Raw genomic sequence first — 19,846 nt, forward strand, 5'->3', positions numbered from 1 at the left:
AATGCCCAAATGATGTTAAGTAATGCAGGAATATTCACTAAGTTTGGGACCTATGGGGATGCATTTCCTCCTTTATCTGTTTTATAGCTTGTGTTCAGTACAATGCCATGACAATACACTAGTAATTTGTGCACTCTTAAGATCTTTGGGTGGATTTTGTCATGTCAGCCCAGAATTTCACAAGTGATTAGAAAGACAAACACTGACCAGTGTGCAGATTTTTTAGGGCACAGAGCCGACAGTGCCCTTTTTTTGAGCTGCTAGTCGCTGGTTTTGAATCTTCTTGAAAACACAGCCCTCGAATTTTTCTACTGCATTTTTTTCAAACTTGAACTGGAAATATTGTTTTGATGCCTTAAGTTTTAGCTTTCATGTTTTTCAGATTCTGTATTGCTTAGGGGCAAGGCATCAGTTTTTCCTGTGGGGTTTTTTTATGATATCTATTTTCTGTTGATGGAAAAACTACTTATCCACTTCTGCTCAGCACTTTTCTTTAGGACACCATAGTGGGAGCAAGTGTTCACTGTTACTGGTGACAGAACAGCACTCAGTGGTTAAACTTGTCAGCCAGCTGGAGTCAGGGAATCCAAGCCAGCATTCCCATTTACATACATTTTATTTTGTATTCCTCCATTTCTGTCACACACTTGTCACTCAGTCTTCAATTGGTTTGTTATTTTATTCCTATGCTAAGTATACTCTCAAGCTCCATATTCTGTGAGGCTGTGATCTACTTCCTGAGATTGTCATTTTGGGCCTAAAATTTCCAGTGAGGAAATCAAAATCTTCAGATATCTTCTGTTCTATTTAGTAGGTTTTAGCTAAGGTGAGCAAGCATACTTCTTTAAACCAGAATAGATAAATCAGCTTGTTCCAGAATGTGCCTTACTTGTGCTGTGGCCTCTGTCATTTGGAAAAATATGTGCTTGAAATAAGAAATACCGATTTTTGTAGAAATAGCACTGGATGTAGGGTGGGTGAGTTGTTCATCTAACTTTCTCCAGAGTTCTCAAAACTGTGTGATTCTTATTGCAATAGGTCTGTCATCAAACTGTGAACTCCATGGGGCTTCAGGAACTGGTATTCATTCTTAATAATGATCTTTTTATGTTCATTATCTTCTTTCTCTGTTTTTGTAGATCAAAGTGTTCTTATTTGTATTCCCAAATAAAAGATACTTGAAGCTGCTACAGGCCTAAGCAATGCTACCTGAAAAAGATGAAATGTGGAAATCCAGAAGAAATTATCTACAGGTAATTAACCAAGTCAGAGTGGGATGAGACCAAATGGAATTAAACAAAGTTCAAGACATTTTTATTTTTCTAAGTATCAGTAGATTGCTGCTGTGTGGAAAAATTCTTTAGCTAATTAATCATGGCCTCCTTTTATATAGTATTCCCCTTTAACAGTAAAATTTCTGCTGCACTTGGAAGGAACTGGGTGTTCAGGTGGCCTTTGTGCTATGTGATCCCAGAGCTCTGAAGGGGAGACACGCACTGCGTCTGCACTGTGCCAGACTCTCCACTGAGAGGCAGACCTAGAAGAGCAGCTAGCTTTGATGCTCATGCCGTGAGGACCAAAGGATGTGTTTATTCACAGCAGACTGGTATCCCTCCAAAAAGGGGGCTGGGCAGCTGCAGTTCTGAAGTTACTACACTCCATTTGGGAAGTATGGTCCAAAGAGCAAAGTGCAAGCTTGGATACAATTCCCAGGCCTATTGCATGCTTTTAGTATGACCTTGGGCAAATTACTGTAAATCCAAGCCATCAGATTTCAATTGAGATGTGCATAAATGCCTGTGAAAGTCTGAGTTTTAATAATATTGTGCCTCAGTTCCCCAGCAACTGCTGAATCAGTTGCAGTATTATTTTCCTGTCTTGAGCTGAACTGTGAATGGCTTAGATACTGGGAAAGCGGGAGAGGTAGGAGTACCAGAGATAAGAAATGACAAGTGAAACTATTTTCTGAAGGCTTCTTGAGACCAAGCCGCTGTATGCAAATCCCTAAGGAGAGCTGAACTAATTTTTGAGCCTTTTCCTCACTACTGCTCAACTGCATTTCCTTCACAGGATGCACAGAAATGTAGTATGTTGAGACATATTCCACTAAGTAAATTTGATTAAAATTGACCAAGGTTTCAAAAATTTTGGGGGGAGCTAAGACACACAGGCTTGTTCCTTGAGAAAAAAGAAAAACCAGCTTACTGTTTTCACCAGTGGAATGGGTAGTCAAGCAAATAGATGCAAAGATACAACTTGAAGTTTAGGTTTGCTAGTTAATCTCAGCCCAGCGGGGTTAAATGTGGCTGGCAGCAATCCCTTTGAAAGGTAGCTGCAACAGAACTGACTTGTAATCAGGTGATTTGTATGTTAAGACATGTCTAAAACATCAAATATAGACATTCCACACAAGCAATAGGAACTTCAAAGTACACATGCAAGACAGAACCACTTGAAGGACTAGAAGAGTTCTTGGCAGAAGCTTCTAACTTGTCCATGAGTAATACAGCAACAGGTGGAGGTGAAACTATAACAATATCTCCTCTGCTTTGTTTTCAAAAAAGGAACGACACAGTTTTGTGATGCAATTTGAGAGGAGCTCGCTTTTGCAACTATGCCATTACAGCCTCCTGGATAAAACCATTAGCATTGGTTTTGTCTCTTCTCAAAACCCAGAAGAAAAAAAATCAATGCTCATTTTAAATAGCAAAGGTTGAAGTCATTTAGCTTCTTCAAACCTTATGACAAGTAATATAAAGTATAAAATGGAAAAGCTAAGTAGCTCTGGTAAAACTTCAATTTAATTTTTCATAACTAAATTTATTACACATTTGCAAGGGTCATTCACACGGATTTGTTTGATATCACTAGCATTCAGCTGCATTCTCTGGTTATGTTTTGGATTTTCTCCGTATTACCAGCTACATGTGGGATTGAAATTTCTCAGTGGTATAAGTATGGTGAAAGATATCTTATTTAATTCTGCTCTTCAAGAGGACAAACAGCTGCTTAATGACTATGCAGTGAAATTCTACATCTCCCAGGGGTGGGGAAGCTGGGTTCCATTACAGCTCTGTTTTGGGTACTGCAGAGGGAGCACAGAAGGCACATCAGATGAAGATGGGAAGTGAGGAAATGTGGACTTTTGCCCAGTCCAGTTCTGATGACAAAGTTACAGTTACAGCCTCAAGGCTGTCAGCACTGACACAGTGGGCTTACAGAGCAGGAGCTCTGGTGGGCTACACAACTAAGTTTTTCTCTGTATCATGAAAATTTATTTCATAAACCCCACTGTGTCCATGTGGTTGAATGCACAACTTTAACAGGTCTGATCACTTGATTCTGCTTGACATGTGCCATGGTTTAACCCCAGTCAGCAAGTTCCACACAGTTGTTTGCTCAGTCCCCCTCACCTCAACTGGGAGGAGAATCTGAACAAAAAAGTAAACCTCATGGATTGAGATCAGAACAATTTAATGATTCAAATATAGTGCTATGATACTATTACCAGTAGTAGTAAAGAAAAGGAGAGAGGAATAAAACTCCAGAGACAAGTGATGCACAACACAGTTGCACACCACCCACTGACCAATGCCCAGCCTGATCCAAGCAGTCATTGCCAGCTTCTGGACAGCTCCCCATAGTTTATTTACTAAACATGACATTCTATGATATGGATTATCCCTTTGGCAAGCTTGGGGCAGCTGTCCTGGATATATGCTTCCCCCAGCTTCTTGGCAGAAGACGCTAACTGCCAGAGCTTGGGAAGACAAAAAGTCCTTGATTTAGAGTAAACACAACTTAGTAACAACCAAAACATCGATATATTATCAACATTGTTCTCATACTAAATCTAAAACAAACACTGTGCCAGCTACCAGGGGAAAAACCAACTCATTCTCAGCCAAACCCAGCATGAATGGAGAAATTCAGGACTTTCCTGGAAGTATCAAAGATTTCCAGAGTCTGTGGCATTCGTCAGCATTTGTAGTTTCCTTCCTGTAGATATGGGACCCTAAAGTGCGCTGCTTCAAAGGCTTGTGTACGTTTCCATTCTGTCAGCAGCATGATGAAAATAAAACTGTTCTCTTACACTCGGTCGCACAGGGAGCATCTTAGCTGTGCCCCTGAACTGTCACTAACATACTGACTGACACCATTGTATTTGCAGTGTAGGCAGAGACAGAGATGACTTCTGTCAACTTAAACATGAAAGCTGAAATTCTTTTCTCTTGAACTTGTCCAGACTAAGGACTAGAGATAGGCTCACTCTTTAGAAGTGCCTTTCTTCAGAAGGATGAGTTAACACCTGGACATGCCTGTCTTTCTCTGTTGGCTACAGAAGGAGCTTAGATCCAGAGATTATACAAGAGGAAAAACTTTGAGGTGAGATCCCAAGGTAAGAAAATGAATCTGAGCTTGCAAAAATGACCTGTGGTATTTCAATTACATTAATAGTCTGAAAATGCAAGGACAGTGCCAGCTTTAATAACGCTAATATTTAGGTGATTTTGCATTCAGCACCAAGAATTCCATACTTTATAAGAAGGTTCCATTGTGGGCTCTTCATTTATTGAAACAGCCTTCATCTAAGTTAATATATAGAAGGAATATTTAGAAATTTTTGTGGGAACAGAAATTCTAATAGTATTTTAATGATCACTGTCAACAGGGAGCTGGAAATCAATTATCTCAGAAACAACTGAAGGACTCTTCTACTGATGCACCATTTAGATAATCGTAGCACTGTCATATGGTTTTTCAGCAGCAATCATGCATCAAATATATTTGCCATAAAATACCCAAAATACAGCCCCATACTAACCACTGTGAAGAAAATTAGGTTTACCCCAACCAAACCCAGAACATTTCCTTATGAAATTTCAAGGCAAAGTAAAACACCTTACATTTTGCCTTTATAAAGGACATTATCAGTTAATATCTTAATGTAATTACTACTTTTATTAGTCCTTCAAGTATTTTGTAGACTTTTCCCACATTAATTTAATATATCACAGCTGATCTCTTAACACCAACACTGGAAGGTTATGCAGGCATCTTGGAGCACATGGCACAGGACAATGTCCAAATGGTTCTGGAATATCTCCAATGAGGGCGACTCCACAAGCTCTCTGGGCAACCTGATCGAGTGCCCGCTCACTCACACAGTAAAGAAGTTCTTCCTCCTCTTCTGGCAGAATTTCCTGTGCATCAGCTTCTGTCTGTTGCCTCTTGTCCTGTGGCTTGGTACTACCCAAAGCAGATTTAAATCTGTGCTTTGGTACCAAACTGAAATAGGGCTTCAGTCTCCCAAAAACTTCAGTACACAGACGTACCTCTGACTCTCAAGAGGGGTTTGAGTTGGTGTCTGTGTCAGGGAGATACTACAGGATCCAGGGTGTCTTTTGACTGTCTGATCCAGCTCTCCTGTGCATGTCCCTACTACTGGAAAATGACAGCATGAAGATGACAGCAGTAGAAATGGAAGTATCAACTGTCTTCTAAACAGAGAGGAAGATACAGTCTGTCTTCCAAAGAGTCTAAATAGTGAGAGAAAGGCACAGACTGACAAAAATGTAAGTCACTTATGGACAAGGCATCACATTCTTAATAACTGGAATATACTGCAAATTTTCCCATCCTTTTCCTTCTGCTTTCCATTCTTCTTGTCATCATATTCTGCTTATATTACAGGGGTTCAACACTGAACCTCACGTATGTGTGCAATTCAGTCAACTAAGAATAAATTAAAAGGATAAATTAATGTACTCAGCTTTTCTTAAGCCTCATTAAAGGTGTAATTTCTAGGCAAAATTTTAATAGAAAGAAGGGCAGATCTGCCCCCCCCCAAAAATTAACTTGTGGAATAACATGAGAGTAAACAAATGTCTTCTGTGGAGAAACAGATAATGAAGTACGTAAAACTGGAAAGGAGGATGATCTAACAAGACAATAAACCAGCTAGAAAGAAAGAGTTCAATAGCATCTTGGAGTTGATTGTAACTTGTCCAGTTAGTCCAGTCAGAGAGAGCATGAAACCTATGGGGAAAAAATAAAGGAATTATCTTTCAAGAGGCCAAAATCAGAAGTAGTCTGACTAAAATAAGAGTTTAGGAACATAAATTCTCCAGCTGGACTTTAACTGGCCTGATGGTAGTGTTTGTGAGGAGGTTGTATCAACTGGTGGAGGAGGTTATGTGGGCCAGTAACATGGCATGGAAGAAGCAACCACTTGGGAGGAGTGGGGTAAAGAATGTGAAAATGCATGCTAGTCTTTGGATGCAGCATCAAGATTCTGTTCTACAGTGAGACTCCTTGATTATAAGTGACACTGGATAATTCTGATTTTGTATGCACTGGTTTTACAAGACATCTCAAAAATAGAAATTAATTTTTTCCTTTACTTTAGTGGATCTTCACTGCAGCAATGTAAGACCCTTTTCTTAATGAAAGGAAATGTGATTAGAAGAAAATTGCAAAAGAAGAAGCAAAATGAAACACTGTGAATGAATAACAGGACTGCAAGGTGGTTTTAAAAATCTGATTTTTCTCAAATTGGCTGAATTGCCAGCAGGTAGTCCTCATGTAATGAAAATATTGAGATGGGGTTTGGTGGAATAGGGTCTCTTCCCTAAGCTTGTTCAGCAAAATACTTTAATAACTTTATTTCTGAAGCCATAATAATCCATGAATGCCTGCAACAATTATTATCTTATTATAATAATTTTTGCTGTTACAGATAGCTATATTGAAGACATAACTTCTAAAATCACAGTGGTCATTCTCATAAGTTCAGAGACTTTTTTTCACTTAACAGTCTTAAATGTAGTTGGTTTTTTTTCTGTGTTTGAAACTCCAGCTGACACTGGAGATATCATTGCAGAGTAAAAGAGTAATACAGAAATACAAATAGGCATTGCTGAAGTCCTCTGAGAAAAAACCCCAGGAATGGGGAGGCAATGCCTCTTAAACATCAAGACTCAAAGTTATTATCCTGTTCTCTTGCTTCCCTTTCTTTTGATCCTTTGTGGCTGCTCATTATTACTTTTGTGGCAGAGTACTGAAGTAGACATGACACATTGTACACTGGGGGACACTTAGGACTTATGCAGGGCAACAGAACAACCCAGTGGCCACTAAGACTAAGAATTCCTTAGTCTTAGGAATTCATTTCATTGCCATGCGTTGGTGGCACAACATCCTTCATGCTCACTCAGCCACAGAGCCGAGCAGCCAATCAATGCAACTGAAAAAATGACCCATCCAACAGAAAACCTAAATGGCTGGGTTTGCATCATTTAAAAACCTTTCAAACAAATGTCAGTGTTTGCTGTAAGCAGGAATACTGATCAGATAAATTGCCTTGTTTGATGTAATGTCACACGTTTCTTTCCACATGAAGCATTTTGTTGGGTTTGTGTGGCTGGGTTTTTGTAGTGGGAGGCTACAAGGATGGCCTCTGTGAGGAGATGCCAGAAGCTTTCCCTCTAAGAAGGGAAAAAAGTTATTGTACAGATATAATTGCAGACAAAGAAAAGAGGAGTAAGAATATGTGGGAGGAGCAGCTCTGGAGACAGTAGGGTCCGTAGAGAAGGAGGGGGAGGAGGTGCTCCAGGGGCTGGAGCTGATTCCCCTGCAGGCCATGGTGCAGCCCATTGTGAAATAGGCTGACCCCCTGCAACCCATGGATGTCCACTGGGATGCAAAGATCCACCGGCAGCCCATGGAGGAGACCCACGATGGAGCAGGCTCCAGGCAGGGACCTGTAAATCTGTGGAGAGAGGACTCCATAGTGGAACAGGTTTGTGGTAGGAGATGTCACCCTGTGAGGGACCCAGGCTGCAGCAGGCTGTGCCTGAAGGACTGCACCCTGTGGAAGAGTGACCCACGTTGCAGCAGTTCATGGAGAACTGTTGCCCATGGGATGAACTCATGTTGGACAAGTTCATGGAGAACTGTCTCCCATGGAAGGGCCCCCATGCTGGAGAAGGGGAACGACTCTTCTCCCTGAGCAGCAGCAGAAACAACCTGGGATGAATTGATCATAACCTCCATGCCCTGTCTCCTTGTGCTGCTGGGGGAGAGCAGGGGAGGAGGGAGGTGTTTTTAAGATTAATTTTACTTCTCATTATCCTGCTCTGTTTGTTAGTAATACACTCAGTTAATATCCCCAATTCAAGTCTGTTTTTCCTGTGATGGCATTTGCTGAGTGACCTCTCCCAGACATATCTAAACCCGTGAACCCTGTGTTACATTTTTTCTCCACTGTCCACTTGTGGCAGGGAGCGATAGAAGGACTTTGGTGTGTGCCTGGTATCCAGCCAGGATCAAGCCACCAGGAGAGTGAAGAAAGCTCATATCGGCCAATGGCAACAGCGGGCATTTGTGTGGACTTGGTGGTAGTTTAAAGGGTTACGGCTTTCATCTTGCTTTGGCTTCTCAGCTGATTCCAGCAGTCCTTGGCAGGCACTCCTCTTGCCACATATTTGAGTGAAAGCCACCAGGATGGGGCCACAGGGCAGCACTGTAAGGCAGTGGTGGCACTTAATGCCCCAAGCCCTGACGGGAGCAGTATGACCAGCCTCACGCAGGTGACCCTCCGGTTACAGTGTCTTTTCTATCTGTGTATATCTCAGCGCGAACCATTAATTGTGAGGGGAAAACCTCTCCCAGAACTCCTGAACGCCCTTGTCTCGCCAGCCCCTCACAGCCCGCAGGAGGAAGGTCTGGCTGGGGAGCCGGGCCTGGGCCCACCCGGGCACCGCCAGGGGCCGCGCCAGGGCCGGGCTGTGTCCGCCCCGTCCGTCGCCATCGCGACCGGACCGCGCTGGGCGCCGGGCCTGAGGGAGGCGCCGCGGCCGCCAGGGGGCGCTCCCGCGGACGGGGCCGCGATCGGGGCCCGCGATCCGGACCCGTCCCGTCCTACCCCATCCCGGCCCGGCACGGCCCGGCTCGGCCCGGCCCGCGCCATGGGCAGCACCCTGCGGAAGAGCCAGGCGGTGCGGCAGGCGCCCGGCGGCGCGGCCCCGGAGCGGCGGCGCCCGGCAGGTAGGCGGCAGGCGGCGGACAGCACCTGCCAGGCAGCGCTTCGCACCTGGGGGCTGGGAGCGCGGTGCGGCGGGCGGGCGGCCGAAGAGACCGGCTCCGGTTTCCCTGTGAAACGCCGGCGAGGCGGGCCGGGCGCCCCGCGGGGGTACCGCGCTGCAGAACAACTTCGCTGTGCCCTCAGCAGGCTGACCGCGGGTCCCCCCGTGTGCTGGGTGCCTGTTCCCAAACACGGGCCACCAGGTGATTTTATTGAGCAGGATGTGCGCCTCGACCCGCTCACGGCAGATCAGAGAGATGCTGGGTGTGGGACCGCGGCCCCGGGGACTGCCACAGCGTGGCGTGAAGGATGTCTGTGCTGAGGAGGGAACAGGATTTGGAGTTAGGAGCACGATTTGGAGTTAGGTGGGAGTTGAATGCCCCTCTGGTGCATGGATATGATTTCTGCTTACCAGGACTGAGGCATCTTCCCACGATAGAGTGGGGAAATTTGTGTTTCAGCTGATTGCTCTGTACCTCGTCAGAGTCAGAGCCTCAGCCTGAGATCCTCCATGGGCACAGAATTAACCGTGCTCTCACCGGGTCTATAAAACCAGATGAAAGAAGATAAATAATAGGCTCAGAGTAATGAACGCCTGAAAATGAACCTATGCTTACATCTGGCACCGAGCAGCAGTTCTGCCTAAATGAAAAGGCACTCTTAGGATGTAGTACTTCACTGAGCATGTACTACTGTAGGAGTGTTTTCAGCTCTACCGAATCTTGGGAGAGGGGACTGCTTTTAAACATGGTCTTATACTCGCAATAATTTGAGGACATCGACACAAAACCACCTTGGGAGCTTTAAGGTGTTATATGATATTTTAAGTCTTATTATGCAGGATGGAAATTGTCAGAACCTTGGCAAACAAAAAGTAAAGATGCCTGTGCAGTAAGAATTTGCATAAGGCACAGTAGGAGCTGGCAAATACAAAGATGTGGTTTGTAACAGTTAAAGCTGTTGAAATAGGCTCATTGTTATGGCTCCATATTGCTTAGATCTTTCAATTATACCAACATAAAATCCTCCAGTCTGAGCATTGGAAGTACTGGATGTTCCTTGATCCTAAGAGGAGAAGAAAAAAAACCCAACAAAAAACATCTCAAACTACTGTCTGGAGGGTCCAGTTGTCCTTGTACTTTCAGGACAGTGCTGTGACCTGACAACAATTCCCTTACCTAATGCTGCCACTACCATGTTATGATTTAGAAGTACCTAATTTAGTTTTAAATCAGATACTGGAATCTGTGCAGGTGTGGTAGCATGGAGTCTGGGGCAGGGCGAGCTGCTCTGGAGTTATACCCAAACCTGGTTCCTCTGGCCAACAATCTATCTGCAAGCATAAACTCAGAAATGAAACCTGCATCTTAACGAGCATTTTCAGCCTTGTGAAGCTGACTCATTTAGGCTAAATGACTTAAAAGAACATGTTGTTTGGGCTTTGGTTTATATGCTCTGCTGTATCTTTGGTTTTTCAATTTAAGGCACTGCTACTCCCTGTTGCCTATTCTACAACTCTGGCAGCATCTTAAAGTAATTCTCCAGGAACGTTGGTTTAAACTGTGAGACAAGGTTTATATTTCAGCATCAAGGCAGTTTTGCTTCTAGGGTAGTTGCTTGTGAGTAAATTATCATCTGAAACCCAATGTCCATTTCCCAAAGGAATACATCCAAGTTTTTAGTGTACATCAAGGACAAGAAATGAGAGGAGTGTTGGGTGCGGTTGAAGAACTTAATAGAAGATTAAAGAAAAAAATTCCAGAAATTTGAACAGACATACATAATTTACATTAAATTGGAAACATAATCCAAATATGCTAATTACTCATTGTTTAACTGACTCTAAACCTTAAAAAATCTAAAATTAACCCCTTTCTGTAGCTGGTAATACCAAGCAATAGAGTTGTTTTAATATCAAAGTATATTTAATCTTATGTGTGTAGTAGGAGAAAGAAATAGGGCTGTTGGTAGCTGTAAGAATTTCTTATTTGTTCTCTGGATTTTTCCCACCTTTCCATCTTTTATCAATGGCAATATTAATTTCAGTTACTAATTCATTGTAAGATCTAAAAATGTTTACAAAACTAAACAGTAAGCAAGCTGGCAATGAGCTCAACTGGAAAAAAAATGGTACCTAGCACAGGAAAAGTAAAAAGGTTAAGACAAGGTTTTTATATAGAGTTTGCATAACAGCTCTTAAATGCATTCCCTTGTTCTTACCTTGTGTTTTCAAAAAGGTTATTCTTAGTCTTCAAATAGCATTCAGTATACTTCAACAATTACATTTTGCATGTGCAGTATTTATTACATTTTGTGAGTGTAAAGCTATGAAAATTGGAAGTAACTGAGAAGAGAGTGTTTTTCCTGATTTTTTTGTTAATTATCTCCACACTTACTTGGTTTTCTGTATTATAAACAGGCATTTTACTGCAGAAAGGATTAAGTACAAAATTCAAAGCTGTACAATAAGGGACTAAACTTACAGATCTCAGAATTAAGACAGCCTGGGTTGCAGCTTTGGCTTTACAAAACATATTGTTCGTTTCTGTGGGACTCTACCTTGTTATAACATCAAGTGCTGCTTTTTTACATCCCAGACTGCCATAGTTGAATATTATGAGGGGCTGTGTTTTAGTTTGGTTTGACTTTGACATTGAAGCTGCATAACTGTGAGATGGAGTACCAGGGGATCCACTTTGGTGGTCCTAGTTCTGTGCTGTAGTACAAACACCAGTGGTAATTAGGTTGTGTTGACATTTACATGTGCTGAGAGTCAGAGTAATGAGGCCCCAAATATTTTTACTTTTGCAGTATTTCCTGGAAATGTGATCATGTAATTTACATGTGAGTTACTCAGGTGACAATAACAGATGTATCATAGCACTCTTTGTGCAGAAAAGTAGAGTGGACTCAAATCCTGGATGTGGCCTAATGGATGCCCATGTACTTCCTCTACCCTCTTAATAATTATGCCATCCCCTTGATTTTTGCTGTGAATGGAAACAAGACTTGGCCCTCAACAATGTCTGGTATTCATCTCCTTTTTCCAGTCCTTTTTTATGCCTTCTCCATTTTCAAAACTTTTTTGTTTCCATTGCTTGTTCCTATCCAATGGTTGTTCCTCCATTAAGCCCATCTCAATCACCCTTTGGTAGGGTGCCTTGTATCTGTTTTGATTGTGCTTGTAGAAAACAAACCAGATACCAGATAAAATTGTGCACTCTGGCTTACTTAGTATACTGAATTGCTAACTTATTCCCCCTTTTCTTTACCACTGCTCTCTCCTGAGAATATTTTATCTACAGCATAAATATTTTATCTACCCTTGTTTTTGGTGTCTGTTTTTGTCCACCTGCCTGTTGTCATGCAGCTGCCTTCCAGTTTATAGCTCAACTCATGTATTTCCTGTTTTGTTTTTTTTCCATTACTTGTTCATTTTTTCCTCATTCATATTTTAAACAACTTTCTTTTTTGAATGTATTTTTTGAATGTATACACATTGTATTTCTTCCTTGCAGAACCATCTCCTAACTTGCCTGATTATATCTGATCCCCTCTCATTTTCCTTATCTTCAGTTTGGTTTTACCTTCTGGTTTTCTTCCAAAAAGTTCACAGCTGTTGCTTTCCTCAGCATATTGCCTTTCCTGTATGTGCTCTTTGTGCCTTGTAGTATTAGTACGTAAAGGGATTCGTTTATGGTAAACTCTGTGGAGCTGTGTGACCCCCACAATTTTTGGCTGTTACAAACCTATCTGACCCAGTGCTGTCATTTGCATAAAAGAGATACAAATGCAAAGAGGAAGTAAGTAGAGCATGCAAATACTTTTATTTCCATAGAAAGTAGTGGTGGCTTAGTCTAGTGTAGTCTTTCTTAAAAATCTGCCAATGAACTGGTTTTACAAGTGGACGGTGATATCATCTCATTTTATCTTCTGTTCTAGCAAAGTTGCCTATTTTGCTTGTTGAGTCAGAAGCTCAGGGAAGAAAGAGCTGTTTGACACGGTCACTTCTGTGTCCTGGCATTGCATCCCCAGTATGGTGGGAAGGAAACTCTTCAACTTCCTTATCTCCTCTGCTGTTTGCACAGCGTGACACAAAGCCAGCACTTCTCGGTAGTTGTGGCTCACAGGTGTAAGGTATTTGTTGTTCTCCAGCCACCCCTCACACCGTTCCCAGCCACACCTTTGTCAGGGCCGTGTGCGTGGGGTCGGTTTGTGGGGTCGCTTTGCTGGCAGGGGAGTTCAAAGGGCAGTGAGGGACCTGTCCGGCCGTGCTGCTTCCCTCTCCTGGCAGAAATGCTGTGTCATTGTTTGCTGGGCTGCTACAAGCAGGATTAAATTGTTCCACTCAAGTCCTTTTGTTTTTCAAAGACAAAAAACTTTGATTACTCTGGATTAAAATATCTGGGGTTTTCCTCACCTCTTAAAAAAGCCCCACTAGGGGGAGAAAAAAAATCACAGGTTTCTGAGCCAAGTACCCAGGTGCTTTCCGAGGTGTTGTACCTGCCTTAAACTTCATACCCTTACTGTGAGATTACCTGCACAGAGCTTGTTTTCCTTTAATCGTGTTCAATTTTAATACCGGGTTGTTTGACAAAAAAAACCCTGATCGTGTGTGAGTTGTTTTCCATCATTTTTTATGTTCTCTATGACTCAAATGCAAGCCTGATTACAAAGAAATATGTGGGAATGAATAAATGGCTTTAGTTGTGGTAGAAGCAGTAAAGGCATGGCCAGTGGCAGTAGGGACTAATGAATGGCATCAGCACCAGGAGATCCTGTTCCTTCCCTGCTGAGTACTGTTTTACCTCTCTGGCCTCAGGTGCCACACTTATTCAAGTGAGGCTGGTGGTGCTTCCTGCTTGTGTCAGAGAGTTGTTTATTTACTGACCAGGAATTATTAAAAAAAGGTAGCATGAGAATATTAATCACAGTTTGTGAGAACCACAGGTTTGTGTTGGCTGCAGGAATTTCAACAAGAAAAGTCAGGAAGCTCAACTCTTTCAGGTTATCCTAAATAAAGGGTGAGCCGTATGGATGGCACTGTGAGCATGATACACTTTACAGGTAGCTATACCAGAATTCAGCTTCCTTTGTTTTGATTTAGGTTAGACAAAGCATTAACTAATACGGGTAAATCCCAAAGCAACTGTGGAAATAGACAAAAATCTATGTTAAAATTACTGGTATTGTAAGATGATATTTTCCATAAAGATTGCATATAAATCTTTATATGAGATATTGTAGCTACAGTTTGCTACTTGTCTGCTACAGGCAGACAAGTTTTATATTAAGATTTTCATAACCTACTTAGTTTAGTTCACAATGAAATAAAATTGAAGGTGAAATTGGTCAAAGATACATAATCAGTGTAAGATTGGCTGCCTTTTACTGAGGAGGAGAGAATCTGAAATTTACTTTTGTTAAATTTGTATAGCTTGTTCTGTTAAAGCCAACAGAGTTTGTATTGTAGATGTCCTAGAAATACTTGAGGTCAGCACGTGATGTTATGCTCACAGAAAACATCCCTATTAGTGCTAATTAGAGCAACCTGGGTAATTCCTGTATGGTTTACTATAAACAATTACATAAGGAATGAGGAATTGCTGAAGCCTTTCAAGGGCAAGTACCCACTGTCTGATATTGCTGAGAAATTTCTGTGGGTGAGAGCACTGCTAGGAAAGTCTGTGAGAAAGCCCAGGTCTTTTTGGAGTAGGATTTTAAGTTCTATAATCATTATGGCAGAAACATGTCTTGTAGGACTTTGTAACAAACCAAAGAGTATAATGATGAAATTACTGTTCTGTACTTCTGTACCAACTGAAGTACTGTTGAAATTACTAAATATACATTTTCATAAAGCATTTGGGCTTTGTGGTAGCTGCATGAATACTTAAAAAAGCAAAAGGAAAACAAGTGATTTGAATTAGGAATTACTTCTTTTGCTAGGAACTAGGAGTTGAGACCAGTTTCAGAAGCCCTTTTTTCAGACTAACAGGATGAGACAGATTATAAATTTGAGTGGATGATTGTTAGAGAAGGGGTGTTTGAGTGTTGAGTTTTTTGCCCTAGATTCTTCTTGGATGGAAAGGTGGTGGACTGCAGCCCTCCAAATACAGTGCTGACCTGTCTCGAGTGGAAAGCTGATTGGAGGATGTTGTTGAGATGTTCAAATTAGCCTGGAAGGGTGAATTTGGTCACTTAATGCCATTTTCTGAGTGGAAACTTTTCCACTTGGTATAGAGAGCTTTGATTCAGGCTCTCAGATGGATGTCACTTGAAAGTTTGTCTTTCATTTCTCTGGCATTCATCCTTCCTCTGTCAGTGTTTTATCTTTGATTTGTCTTGGTTTTGTAATTCTTGTCCTGCTGCTCAGCGGTTAAATTAACAGTTGTCAGTAGATTTTTACTGTCCTTTGAGAATACTGTGCTCTGGGGCTTTCTGCTGCTTTCTGCCTTTTTCATGTATTAACTGCATTCGTTTGGCTGATGAGAGTGATGAGGATTTCTTTCTCTTCTGGCTTAGGAAACTCAACACTTAGGCTGGAAAGTTCCCAGAAGAAGAAAGTTTGTATCTATATGTCTTCCCACTTATGGAATTTACTTTAAATGCTTTCTGTACTCAACTAACTGCAGTAAAAGCAAAGAATTTATATTTTTGTGAAGGAAATAGGTGTTTTGGAGCAATACTACATCCACTGTCAGGACTCTGCTAACAGAAATCTGACAAAGTAGAGCCCTTTCTTCAACTAGTTGCAAAGTTCAGTTATTCCACATTGTGTTGATCCCATTCAAGCAGTGCCTTATTTAAATGCAAGGAGTTTTAAGCTCTTAGATATGAAAAGGGCATTAACAAAAATACAATAAAAATTAAAGGGCTTTGCAGCAACACACTGGATAAATAGAAGCAATAACATAGTTTGATGATTTCTTGGGAACATACACTTTACTCTTTTGCTTGTCAAGTGTTAAATCTTGGTGGGTTTTCAATTTGAAAGTCTAGCTAACAGCTCACTCCTCCCTGGTGGGAGGGGGAGAAAATTGGAGGAGTGAAAGTGAGAAAACTCATAACTGGGACAAACACAAGTTAGTAGGTAAAACAAATGACACCATGCCAGCAAGGCTGCAGGCTTCCATCTCCTCTTAGTTTTGTCAGTTCAGCTGATTGCAAAGCAGCCTCTCAGTGTGTATTTGTGGTATGATCCAGGCTGGAGATGAGTCTTTTAAGGGCTCGGGTTTTTCCCCTGGTAGTCTGAATGATGTAATGGCTCTGTTGTCGTCACTACCAAATGTTTGAGTTTGTGCAATAGGGGAGGTAGTGATCTGTGAGGATAGTGCAGAAATGAGCAAATCTAGAAGAAGGAAAACATGAAAATTTCTCAACCTACAGAGTTTGCTTGGATGTATGGTAAGTATTTGTTGTGATATGAAATAGCCTGTACTTCCCAAATGTATGAAGATAGGGCTGTAAAGCAATTTACGTGCTTGCTCGGAAACATTACAAATTTAGAGGCGTCTTCTAAACTCCTGGAGTAGAGACAACTATTTTTTAAATTATAGTTTGTGAAAATGTGAAGTTTGGTCTTGTTGCCAATGTTCTTTTGTGTGATACAGAAACTCAAAGTAAATCATTGGGGACTTTTGCCTTGAAGTACCACTTCTAGAGCTCCAGAGTGAGTAGTTGAAGGGCAAGTGCTTTCCATGGGTATCCATGTCCTGCCTCTGCAGCTGGTGGGATCCCCGGATCACTTTTGCAGGGTAAGGCAATTCTTATCCTGGAGCAGTTCTGCTTACAAGGCTGGTCCAGGCTGTTGGGTTGGGCTAGTCCTGCTCCCACCTGATCAAAGCCTTCTGAAACCAATCATGCCTTTTTTTCATTCTAGGCCAGAAGTTACACAACAAACAGTCAAAAGTTCAGAGCCTCGGTGCCAGGGAGGACTTTGATTTCTGAGGAAGCTCCCTCCCAGCAAGGAAGGATATGGATTGAAACTACTATAGTTGTTTCACTGTATTTTTTATCTCCCCAGGTGGATTTTTTCCTGGTTTAACAAGTTCGGAGCAAAACTGGCAGTTTTGCCACTACCAGCAAGAGATATTGCTGTCCCTCGTACTCTCTGCTGGTCTGGTAATGCCTTCATCCTGGCACCAGCTGTCGTGATCACAGGATTATTTCCTGAGCTGGCTGAGCGTGTTAGACTGGTGGGAAACCATCCATAACTTTTCTTCTCTTGGGTTAGTTTTCTCCTAGGTTAGTGAGTTGATTTACTCATGCACGGGCCTGGAGTCTGCCAGAACTGGTGCCAAGTGTGGAGACACCAAGAAGGAAAAAAACCCAGCGTGGTAGAAGAGAATAGACTTGTCCCCTTTTTTTAGTATTTTTTGGTTAGATTGATTCACCTCACATCAAGGAGCACTTGGCAAGTTATGGGGAAGGTGCCACCTCAGCAGCCACCACATCCTAGACTGGGTTTAACAAAACCAACACTTGGCAGTAGTTCAGGGCAAGAGCCTCCCTGGGCTTCCCTGCAGTGACTGTGAGTTGCTACAGGCTTGCTGAGCAACGCTGATAGGTATCAGGCAGAGAGTCACCCTCACCCCTGCATCTCTGAGGGCTATCCAGAGCAGATCCATGGTTCAGGTTCTCTTTAGCAGTCTCCCTCTGTGAAAAGGTGTCTCCTGACTCATTTTTGGAAAGTATCGATTATTCACCAGGACAGTGGGTTATCGCAATTGCTGTTAGTGGATGGAATTTTATAGAGAGCAAGCTGGTGACACATAGAGCACTTTCTGCTTTGTCATCCTGCCTGTGGCAGGTTGCCCAAACCAACAAGGGAGAGGCCCCCAGAAGCAGAGCCAGCCAACATACAAATTCTTTAAAGTCTCTGCCAGGGGCTATGATTGCCTTTGGGTTTTGGGGCCATTCCTAAAACTTGGTACCTCTGGCACAAGTCATCCTGAAAATAATTGGAGATATTTATACAAGTGCCTGTGTTGACTAGATTTTTATCTCACTGAGGATACAGTTTTAGGTGAACATTCCTGAGATTGTACAAACTTGCAGGAATAAAATACTCCTTCAGTTGTTTCAGGTACACACAGGACTGTAGCTTTAATATAATATAGTGAAGCAAAAAATTATTCTTTGTGAAGATTGTGAAATTATCCTTTGTGAAGGCTGCTCAAAACCTGTGTTCTTGTTTTTCTTTTTTTATACGTGTACGTTCTTCAACTAGAATAGGTAAAGTAGTATCTATCACTAATACCACTTTAACTGTTGCATAACTGTTCTGATCTTTAAACCCCTTTACCACTGTCACCAAAGTATTCTTCCCAATACCTTTGGGAGATAAAGGAATTTTAGCAACAAGTTTCAGAAGAAGTCAGAAATTACAAGATTACAGACCATTTTCAAGGAGTACCTTTTTTCATTTGTGTGTGTGTGTGTGAATGCTTTTCAGGTTTGTGGGCTCACTGCCCAAGGAATGTATACATAGCATTCAGGATGGCTGTTTCTCTAAGTATTGCACATGTCAGGGTTTGCTAATTAATGCTGGTTGTACAGTGCAAAGTACATATGTGATTAAGTACAAACAACTGTGTAGTGACCCATTTATTGGAAATTAGGCATAACATAATTCAGAGTTATGTGGAGGAAGGCAGAGCTGATAAGAGATTCCAATCAACTATTAGATTTTCCACTTTTTTCCAATGCCACATCAAATAAAGTTTCACTGTGTGTAATTTTTTTTTTTCTTTTCACCAATATGCTTAAACTTTTATATTGGGTATACATATGTATATGATAAGTTATGGCCAGTGGAAAAACTGATCCTGTCCAGCCTTTTGAATACATTTATCAATACATTAAACTGAAAGAAGTTTCCAGGCAACTAATTGCAGGAGAAAACTAAAAACTTGTAATTAAGTTAAAAAGTACAAGTCTTTAGGTGCCACTTTCTGGGCAAGAAAGCTAAAAATCATCATTTTCTTTGTAGACTGAAGTATCAGACTTAGGCAGAGGAAATATGATTTCCTTGCTTTGATCCAAGCATATTGTTAGATTGGCTAAAAGTACTGAAATCTCAGCCAACTGTGGCATGGGATTTTATTAAACAGGAAAATATCGCAAGTCATCCTAACATTGCAAATGAGTCACGAGTTGCCTTAGGAAACGCTCCCCTGGGACAGACATGCCAGAGATGAGGAAGCGATGAAGCTGCCAGGCCACTCCCCCAGACAATTTCTCTGGAGGAGCACAGCCCTCATAAAGGACGTTTCTCCAGACACCACGTTGTTTTGACCTTTATTTCACAGGGGGAGCCCCGAAGCCGCGAGCAGGGCAGCGTGAAGCAGCGGCAGAAACTTGCCAGCCAGCTGTTTCTGTACGGGAGAAGCAACTAGGAGATCATGAGAGAACTTTAAAGGTAGGGGGAGATACATTTCAAAATCTGTAATTTAGTTTTGACTTTGAAAAATAATCAGAATGTAGACTTTATTGTAAAATTTGTAGTTCATGGGTGAAGAGTAGAAATCTGTTCTCAGGATGGGATCATGGTCATTAAGAAGTTCTTGTGGTAAATGGGCTGCGGAGCTTGTCAAGAGCCTGGCTGCTTCGGAGCAGGGTTCAGGAGGAAGAGAAGAAGCTTGTAATCTACTTTGTCTAATTAAACTTTGAACGTGTTTTCATAAAGAGTTATTATGAAGAATTAATGAGAAATAAACCAAACAGTAGGAAATGAAAACTGAAGTTTCGTAAGCTGTG

The 19,846-nt window shown here is 41.8% G+C and overlaps 1 protein-coding gene across 2 annotated transcripts in view; it reads left to right on the forward strand.

The window, feature by feature from the left end:
• The first annotated feature begins 8,899 nt into the window (after positions 1–8,899).
• The window catches only part of TXNRD1 (thioredoxin reductase 1), a 34,412-nt gene continuing 23,465 nt past the window's right edge, over positions 8,900–19,846 (forward strand). The window contains exons 1-2 of one of the 2 annotated variants that reach the window (XM_063395722.1): positions 8,900–9,048; positions 19,399–19,508. In XM_063395722.1, coding sequence (XP_063251792.1) covers positions 8,970–9,048; positions 19,399–19,508 — 189 coding nt within the window. In that variant the 5' untranslated portion in view covers positions 8,900–8,969. The remainder of the gene's footprint in view (positions 9,049–19,398; positions 19,509–19,846) is intronic. The other variant, XM_063395723.1, reaches the window with a different exon arrangement.

This window comes from Prinia subflava, chromosome 4, assembly GCF_021018805.1.
Source record: "Prinia subflava isolate CZ2003 ecotype Zambia chromosome 4, Cam_Psub_1.2, whole genome shotgun sequence".
NCBI lineage: Eukaryota > Metazoa > Chordata > Aves > Passeriformes > Cisticolidae > Prinia > Prinia subflava.